Source organism: Esox lucius, chromosome 12 (genome assembly GCF_011004845.1).
Source record: "Esox lucius isolate fEsoLuc1 chromosome 12, fEsoLuc1.pri, whole genome shotgun sequence".
Classification (NCBI taxonomy): Eukaryota; Metazoa; Chordata; class Actinopteri; order Esociformes; family Esocidae; genus Esox; species Esox lucius.
The window spans coordinates 19,041,586-19,051,320 of NC_047580.1; the positions used below are offsets into that span (position 1 = coordinate 19,041,586).

General features: G+C 37.3%; 1 protein-coding gene across 1 annotated transcript; it reads left to right on the plus strand.

The window, feature by feature from the left end:
- The first annotated feature begins 867 nt into the window (after window positions 1-867).
- Window positions 868-9,262, plus strand: masp2 (mannan-binding lectin serine peptidase 2). Its single transcript, XM_010891788.3, has 6 exons — window positions 868-948; window positions 2,730-2,952; window positions 3,236-3,413; window positions 6,469-6,600; window positions 8,225-8,421; window positions 8,608-9,262. The coding sequence occupies exons 1-6, from the start codon at window positions 887-889 to the stop codon at window positions 8,770-8,772; spliced, it is 957 nt and encodes a 318-aa protein (XP_010890090.2). The 5' UTR covers window positions 868-886; the 3' UTR covers window positions 8,773-9,262.
- Window positions 9,263-9,735: the final 473 nt, after the last annotated feature.

Below are 9,735 nucleotides of genomic sequence, written 5' to 3' on the forward strand. Positions count from 1 at the left end.
TTAATTTGAAACAAACCTCCTGCTTTTATTTTTTTAATCCACTCTGATTGCTCTCCCCAATGCTAACAAGGTGTAAACAAACATGCATAGGTGATGAATGCTATGGGACAGTGTGTTTGTGATTTTCACATTCAAAACGTCACACTGCTATGCAATTATAATAGCAGGGGCAAAAATAATTAGCCACAAAAGTCCAGTTTGATCACCGTCAGTGTCTGATTATAGATAATGTCCCAGGAGTTTGATGTGTATTGCAGGTAATGCTTTGTTTTGGTTACATGCAGTGTGATATATTAATATTGTTAATAATATATATTAATATTGCTAATTCACACTGTTGTATGAAGAAGTTGCTTCGTCATTGTCAATGTTTATTTACCCCCTTTTGCCACCTTTCTTCAATTTCATTTTCTCAGATTGTATTTACAGCCCTGTTTCCTTGCAACAACTCTCAACACATGTTGAAGACTGTGGCAAGCCTTCCTCATTTGCAGATATTGCTTTTACATATGCAGGAATGGAATTAGAACAGGAAACCTCGGTTGACGATGTCTCTCAGCCCCTTGGGCTGTTTTTAACAATGCTGGCCAATTGGCATTATCTATGAGGTTTCCTGGTCACGTGCCAGCGAGAGGTACAGTCAAGGTTTGGTATGCTCAATGTTAATAAAAATGCTATAAAAAAGTAAGAAATCTACTTAAACAGTGGTCCTTACCACACTGACACTAAAATCACTAGGGTGTTCCAAACCCGAGCTACAAAAAAATACTGATAACAAGAAATTGATCGTTATGTGTCAGTCCATCATGCTTTGTTTGCTCAAAGCTGGCTAGTGGGGATGCTGGTTCATTAACCTTTAGAGTTCAAAGGTAGTCAGACAAACGCTATGAAAGTCCAAACCAAACATGATACTGCTCTTCTGGAATTATCTGCAGCCAAAATGAAAAGGTAATTATCATTGCATATTTCTTATTAGAAATCAAATGAAGAAATCTTAAGAATGTGGATTTAAGTTTTAACACCAACCAATTTTTTTAGGAAAGGACATGTTTTACATAATTTATTTGCAGTATTAGTAGTGTAGAGGATACAGCATTTGCAGGTACACCTTTTTTGAGTGGGCATTCTGTACATTCACTAATCCCCAATGATGTGTATCAACTTTGTAGCGGTAGGCTGGTCTAAGGGGAATACAGTATGTCAGACAGTATATGAAAATCTGTGACAACAATATTCCTAAGATATTTCACGTTAGGGTCCGGCCCGGCAGCCAGGGGCAGGGGTGAGCACAGTTAGAGTTAAATAAAGTGTCTGTTTGTTAGGGTGTTGTGGTGGAAGATGGAGGATGGACAGAAACACCTTTAACCCTCATTCCAATGGTTGCAAGTTTGAATCCATGGAGAGGCTTTTTTTTGTTTTTCTCCTAACCCTAAACTGAAACAATGTATACTATCTGTTAACATACACTAATATTGTTGGTACTCTCACATGCAAAAAAAAAGAGACTATCTGTCGCATCAGTAATGCAAAGGCTCATCGTTAGTGTACATTTTGATGCAATTTGAAACAAAACTGATGGTTAAACACAATATTCTAAGTAAAGAAGTTAAAGTATTTATAACCGATAACTACAAGGACAAAGAAATTGTTTTGCAACTTTGACCAAAAATACGTCTACATTTCAAAGTAATAAACAGTGCTTTTGGAAAATATTCAGACCCCCTCACTTTTCCAAATTTTTTACATTAAGGTCTTATTCTATAATTTATTACATTTGTATTTTTACTCATCAATCTATATGCCAAATACTGCATAGTGCTGCAGACTTTCAATGCTGCAGAAACCCTTTGGTACTGTACCCTTCCCCCAGATCTGGGCTTCAACACAATCCTGTCTAGGAGCTCTACGGACTATTTCTTCAGCCGCATGGCTTGGTTTTTGCACTGACATGCCCTGTCAACTGTGGGACCTTATATAGACAGGTGTGTGCCTGTCTATGTAAATCAAGTCCAAACATCTGAATTTTCCATAGGTGGTCTTCAGTCAAAATGTGGAAACTTCTCAAGGATGATCAGTAGTAACAGGATGCACATGAGCTTAATTTCATTAAAACATAAAGCATTTTCGTTTTTTATCTCTAAAAACGTGTTTTCACTTTGTCATCATGGGGAATTCTGCACAGATTGACAAGGAATTTTGTGTTTAATCTATTACAATAAGGCTGTAACAACAAAATGTGAGGGGGTCTGAATACTTTCTGAAATGCACTGTATCTACTGTGTGGCTCAACACAATGGATAATTATTTTCAGGAACCGCTCGTTGATAGCCCATGTTAATTAATACTTATATTTAGATTATGGCGTGGCTACGTTTAAGCAATGTAAAAACTGTAGCTACAAATTTTATTCCAACAGTGGCATCCAGTGGCACCAGTAGTACTTAAGTTGGCCTGCTGGAAAGGCCAATAGGAGATTTCTGGTTTTAGATCATTCTGAGGGAATGTTTCCCATCACATTCTTTACAACATACTCCTTTTTGTTGGACGGGCCGTTTACAAAGTGTTTGGCAAAACAAGAGTATTCCAACCTTCCCAGCCACCACTACAAAGTGTGTAATTTTGGTTGTTCTAAAGTTATCTTAAAAACTTTAGTTGCATGTCATAATCTGACGTTGATGTAAATCTTACATGGTGTGCCTTCAATGTTTTCATTTCACCATGGTACACAGTGTGTGTTGGGTATCTTTCCTCATCATCCTGCTTCCTGTATCACTGAGCATGGAAATGACAGGGTTGTTTGGCAGCTTCACATCTCCCAAATTTCCTCACCCATACCCGAACAACCACCACTCAGTGTGGAACATCTCTGTCCCAGAACACCACAGAGTTAAACTTTACTTCACCCACTTCAGTCTGGAATCCTCTCACCAATGCAAATATGATTATGTTGAGGTAAGCATTGTCCTCTTTTGAGCATTCTCAATGGCTACAATGAAATTAATTGAATTTAACACATCAATTTGAAACATTATTAAATTATAATGTATCTACAATAAATTATGTTCATAGACACTTTTTCTTTGCTTGTGTTTGCTGCTGTTTTATTAATAAAGTTCCAGCCATTACAATGTGCTTCTCCCCCATTTCTCCATTCACCAACCGGCATCCTGAGAATCATCCTGAAGGCCTTCCACTCGTTAAGTTGTTATAAATCTTTGTGTTCTTGTTTAACTAGGTGTTTACAGAGGCAAATGAGGCATTGCGCTTTTGTGGTGAATGGGAGAAAGACCATGAGGATACCCCTAAGAACACAGTTATCCTGTCAGCTGGGAACATCATGTCGGTAGTCTTTAGAAGTGACTACTCCAATGAGGGACGTTTCACAGGCTTTCAAGCATTTTATGCTTCAGAAGGTAAAGTAGAATGTAGTGAAGCGCATTGAAACCATGGTCTCTTTTGCAAAGCAGGTATTATTAGCTGGCAGGCAGGACCTATTCATACAGAAGAAACAAATGTTTATTCTCAGCTAATGTCATAAATATGTTTGAAGGTAGTTTGTCTATTCAGGCCAGTTATTTAAATATACAGTAATCTATATACCTGTATAGGAGCCTAAGCACCTTTTGTTGAATCATGTATTTAAATTTTAAAGAAGGTCAAATGGATTTACACACCATATTCCACAACTGTAAGGTGGTTACTTTGTTGTTGTGGTGAAATTAAAAGATGTATCAAAAATTCAAAACCTTCATAATTGTATACGTTTCCAAGCCCCTTGTAATAGCAATCCTGAATTAGCTTAGGTCTAATCAATCTCAGACCAAGTTAACTAGACAACCTGTGTTAGATTGTAGTGATTCACATGATTTCAGGATGCTGATGATTCACATGATTTTGGTGCTGATAGAGCACCAAGGAGCCTTCAAAATGAGTAAGGGGCAAAGTTGTGGAAAGACACAGATCAGTGAATGGATATACAAATATTTCACAGGCTTTAAATATCCCCTGTAGCACAGTCAACATGATCATTAAGAAGTGGAAGGTGTATGGCACCACCAACATCCTAGCAAGAGACCATGGTTTCAGTGGGATTCACTAGTTTCCCATGAAACCTGTTAACCAAACAAAAGGCCAGTGGCCCCATTGACTGAGCTAAAGACAACAACGTCACAAGCACATCATAAATCCAGTCTGTATGGTAGGGTGGCATGCAGGGTAGGAATTTCAGGCCAAAAAGCTCTATTTTGGTCTCATCAGACCATAGAATCTCTGTCCACTTGGTCTCAGTCTTCCACATGCCTTTGATGTGAGTGTTTTTCTCTTATAAAGGCCACTTTAGTAAAGCATACAGGTTATTGTTGCAGCATGCACAGTGCCTCCTAGCTCAGCCATGGACAACTAACTCCTTTTGAGTAGCCATAGGCCTCCTGGTGGCCTCCCTGACTGGCGCCCTTCAAGCCTGGATACTCAGTTTTTAAATATGGCCTGTTCTAAACAGATTCATAGTTGTGCCATGTTTTCTCCACTTATTGTGCTGCGGGGGATATTCAATGCCTTAGGAATGTTCTTATATCCTACACCTTACACTGGTGCTTTTGAAGAATCTTATTTCAGATTTGCTTTGAATGTTCTCTCATCTTTATGGTGTAGTTACTGTAAGGAATTGTGCTAATCTACATTGGTACCTCCCAGACAATGGAATATTTGAAATCATTAGAAACACTTAAATTGCACACTCCATTCAAAAGATTACATTACTTCTAAAGACAGTTTCACGAAAGCTCATTCAGCTGTGTCATAGCAAAGGGGGTGAATAGTTATGAAATCATCTCTGTTTTTGTGGTTAGTTTATAACTATTTGCAGATTTTATTTTTCACTTTGATATTATGGATTATTTTGTGTGGATCAGAGGCAAAAACAGAGCAAAAAGGCATAAATTGATTAAACCCATTTTGATTTCATGTTGTAACAATAACATGGACTAAATTATTCTAGGGCTTGGAAACTATGCTGTCATTGCTAAAGAGGGTAATAATAAGTGGACAACTATGTTGCCTTCATTATAATGTTAACGTCAATCTACCACTAACTAGCTCAAATTAATTGGACACCCCAGCAACCTTACTTTAGTTAATTAGCTATTGTTATACTGCATCAAATGTTTCTGATGAATTGAAAAAGATGACGAAGGGTTTACTGTACTATTTATTTTTCCTCTTTAGAGATGGCATTGTGTTTTCAAGGTTCAACATTCATTGAAGATGCACTAGGTAGCTAGAATGCTGAGTTGGAGAACAATAAAACAGTGCAATATGTAACCCACAAAGATTTGCTTGCTTGCCAAGGGGTTATGCTAAAATGCCACATTGTAGTCTCATGTTAGCCAAAAATCTTGACTTGAGCATACTTAGCAGAACAAAATATATCTAAGTAAAACGATTGAAAGGGGTTGATATGGCCATGCACAGTGTTGAATTAGCATTGTAAGCAGAACTTCTGTTTTCGCTACCATACTGGTTTTCTCCCTAAGTAAACTTCCAGGTAACCATGTAAACAATTCACAGATTTAGGAAAATCATTACAAAATAGTGCCCTAGTTTAATCACATCTGTTCAACTTCCTGCAATAAAGAGATGTTGTTTGCACTTCTTATTGGGGTAGCTTCCTAGACAATTGACACATCTACCACATTTTTAAGGTACTAGTCTTTTTTTTGTCAGGCTCTCAGCTTTCTAGCTCAGCTATATGTATTTTGTTAAATATCTGGAAATTAGGGCATATTTCTTTCTTGGTGGAACGTCATGGAGAAAGTTCCTGACAGGCTTTTCAGGAATTCAGTTTCTTGCTGTTTTCATTATAATCTGTCTTAAATAAACAGGGCTGTATGCGCCCATCTACTAATGCTAAAAGAACATACTGTAAAAAATAATAATAATCTAGCTCTCAACTTTCTGTCAACCTGTAGAGTACTGCCTTTTGTCTTGTCAATAATTATACAAGTGTCTCACAGTACTAGGCGGGGAACGCTAGGGATTTGCTAATTTCTGTGAATAAATTGTAGTCAATCTGTTCCTTTGTCTGAAATATGGCCAATCTAATCAGTTATCCTTACTTCTGTCTACACCTGGTTACTAATACGAATAAGCTCCATAAGAGCAGAGAATTTCAAGGGTTTAAATTCTTCATGAAATTGTTTAAAAGGTGTGTGTTTTCCTCCACACCAATAAATATAGATGAGAAATTATGGGCTAACTCTGGATCATGATTACAGGAGACTGAATAACTACACTTGTAGGGTATAATGCTGTAAATTAATAAACCTATTCGAAAAATACATAATACATTTACATTATACATTATACCCATAAACTCACCAATACATCCTTAATTAATCCCATCGTTGTAACAATTACTGTAACATTATTCCTGAAGGCTATATTAACTAGTTTCTGTCTCCCTGTTTACAGACATCAATGAATGCCTCAGCACCATAGATGGGGAGTCTGTGTGTGACCATTATTGCCACAATTATATTGGTGGCTATTACTGCACTTGCAAGTTGGGGTATCTGCTTCATGGCAACAAAAGGTCTTGCACTGGTAAGAGATTTAAAGTAGGAAAACATAAGTTCAAAATAAACTGACATTTCATGGTGTTTTAAAAAATGTTATGAGAGAGTACTATTCATATAATTTAATTTGTGTCAAATACTGAAAGCAGTGTGTGCAAGCCTAGGGCCTACATTAGTTTTTGTTATACTTTTGATTAAAGCATTTTACAAATGGTATGCCTTTCCCTTAGGTTGGACTGGAGTAAAACATGATACATTTCTATATTAATTAATAATACAAAGACATTCTCCACTAGAATTGGCCTTTAAAAAGTATGTGAGAGTGAGGGCAATTGTAACATGGGACAATATCAACACCTTGAATATCTCCAAAGAGAAACAAGCTAATCATGAATATCCCACAAGATATACCCATATACTGTAGGTTCACCACCTGGGATATTTTAGCCATATCAATATCTACTAAGAATTTTTTTATTTTCAGCTGACCTTTTAATATTATTTTCTACAAATGCATGCTACTAAAAACGTAATAAACACCTGTTGTCTAAACATTTTGTTTGTCCTCAATTAACTAATTTCTTCACAAAGTTCTAACAAGTGGATTAGTTGGAAGAGAGAAATATGTTTCATTGCCCTCACTTTAAACTGCTCTTCCTGGGTTAGAGAGCAGCGTGTTTCAAGACAAAGAGTCCAAGCGATGTATGATGTTAGACATGTCAGTTGCAGTCCTTTCATCGCACTATAAACTGTTTGACTTTTGACTTACTATATGTAGCTACTGAAGCTTGCATCCAGTGTTGATCCCAATGTTGATACTCTGTCCCTGGCCTGTCTCTCTAACCACTACGCTGTTTAACAATCAGTAGTCAGTCACTCAGTCAGAGACATTTGCTCTTTTTGGCCAGTTCCAATTACGCAGTCTGTCAAAAAAAAGGCCTGGATGTTTTTTTTTCTTCCACTAAGGGGTTCCATAACAAAAATAATATTTTCTAAATGCTGATAGTATGTTCAAAGAACAACAAATTGTGCGAGGACTGATGAACAGTCATTCTGCATTTGTTTTTGCACACAGCATCGAATGACTGCATAGCAGAGTAACTTCAGAGTGAAGAAGCGCAGAGCTGTAGAAAGCAGTTGATCTCTGCCAGCTGGTGCAAGGATAGGTTAATTACTATATATTCCTAAGGGAAAAGCTCCCTGGAAAAAGCGTCAAAAAGTATACCTGTTTGCAGTGCTAATAGCATACTAATGCTAGGTAATTAATCACAATTACCGGTGTGGACGTGCCAAATTGTTATTCTTAGCCAGAGGATAAAGTGACACCACATATCAGGAGATGAATCGACAATACACAACCCCGTTTTCAAATATCCCTAATTACATGAATTACAGCCACCCTGTCTCCTTGAGATGTCAATTTGTGTTACAAATCTGCATACTTACTACAGTAGTACTTCCATGGGAATTGGTGTTTATCCTGCCAAAAAGGTATGGCAATCCCAAAGAAAGAATTGTTATGACAAGTATAAATTATAATGACTTACCCTTTTTTTTATTAACTAGGCTTTATTGTCATAAGTGCTGCAAATTAAAGAACTACAGAAAACAAACATCTTGAAAATAGACAAACTAATGCTATGTCTCTTCAGTGCCTTGCAGTGGTCAAGTGCTGACGAATCGGTCAGGAGAGCTGACCAGCCCGGGTTACCCCAGTCCATATCCGAGAATGAGTAGTTGTAACTACACCATCCTCCTACCCGAGGGGTTCAGAGTGGTCCTGGACTTCCAGGAACCATTTGACATAGAGGGCCACCCGGATGTTCCCTGTCCATATGATGCCTTGAAGGTCAGTCTGTGCATGCAAAATCAACTTCCTTTGGACCATCCTTTAAAGGTAATAAATCAAAGGACTTGAGGGTTGATGAATCCACAATGTATTCCTCGTCATGCTCTAGAACCAACTTGTCTTTGTCTGCTGTCCCAGTTCAAAGATATATGGCCATGCAGTTTCTAACTCGATTTTTCTTCTAAGATCTCGACTGAAGGACAAGACTATGGCCCGTTCTGTGGGGAATCTCCGCCTGGAAAGATAGACACAGGCAGTTACCAAGTACACGTCTCATTCAAGTCGGACGTCTCTGGGAATAACAAGGGATGGAAGATTAAGTACACCAGCTTGGAAGTGAAAAAAGCATAGTACAACTTAAAATATTAAAACATAGCACATGCTAGGCCAATCGCTGATCATACATATGATATCAATCTAATTTGTCTTAATTTATCAATTTAATTTATTACATAGCACAAAAGGGTTTACTGGGAAGCGTACAGTAACTAACAGGCAGCTAGTGATAAAAGTACTGTATTATTATTTTTGAAATAAAGTGTTACTAACTATACGATTGGTTCAGTTCACTTCCAATCAATCAAGTCATATTTTTTGCACTGACTTGTGTTCAGATTTAGGGTTCATGGCAATTTTCATAAGGGCAACTGTGTTGTATTGCTAAAAATCGACTATGAAGTTTAAATTGGATATCTTTGGTCATATTGTGTCACCAAGTGTCACAATGTTAGAATTTCGTCAGGTAAATAGAGAGAAAAAATATATAAAGGAATGCATGTATTGTTTTTCAACCTATGCAGAACCCCCCAGGCATTCTCTCCAAGACGCCAAAAGTGCAACAACTTCCCGTACTCTCTATAAAATCTGTGTTAACATACTGTGGATGGTGATTTCCTAATAGCAAAACAACAAATAAGCATAGAAAGAAATTCACAAAAATATCTTCAAGTAGAACTTTTTTGAAGAAATACATATTTCCACACTTACAAGGATGACCATTAAATGCTTTGGGAATTTGGCTTGCTTGAGGTCAGATAAATCCCTCAAATAATTTACACTCATGTACTGTGAGAGTAAATTATTATTTTTACTGTAAACTCCAGCCTTACAGACAAAAGATGAATGAGGCAAAAGTACAGAAGGACACATTTTTATTTCTGAACATTTCAACACATACCTGTTTTACCAACTAAGACCAACAGCATTGTCAGATTTCTACCCCCCCCCATTTTATTTGAGCAGGTGTATTGGGACTGGGTCACAGGTATTTCTAATTGATCAGGTATTTCCTTTTGCATTGATTGTTTACACATA

What these genes read in the sequence shown, in the direction of transcription:
- masp2 (XM_010891788.3), top strand. Translation starts at nt 887, where the DNA reads ATGAAAGTCCAAACCAAACATGATACTGCTCTTCTGGAATTATCTGCA. An exon ending in AGCATTTTATGCTTCAGAAG is followed by an intron (nt 3,414 to 6,468) that starts GTAAAGTAGAAT and finishes CCCTGTTTACAG; the next exon opens with ACATCAATGAATGCCTCAGC. An exon ending in CAACAAAAGGTCTTGCACTG is followed by an intron (nt 6,601 to 8,224) that starts GTAAGAGATTTA and finishes ATGTCTCTTCAG; the next exon opens with TGCCTTGCAGTGGTCAAGTG.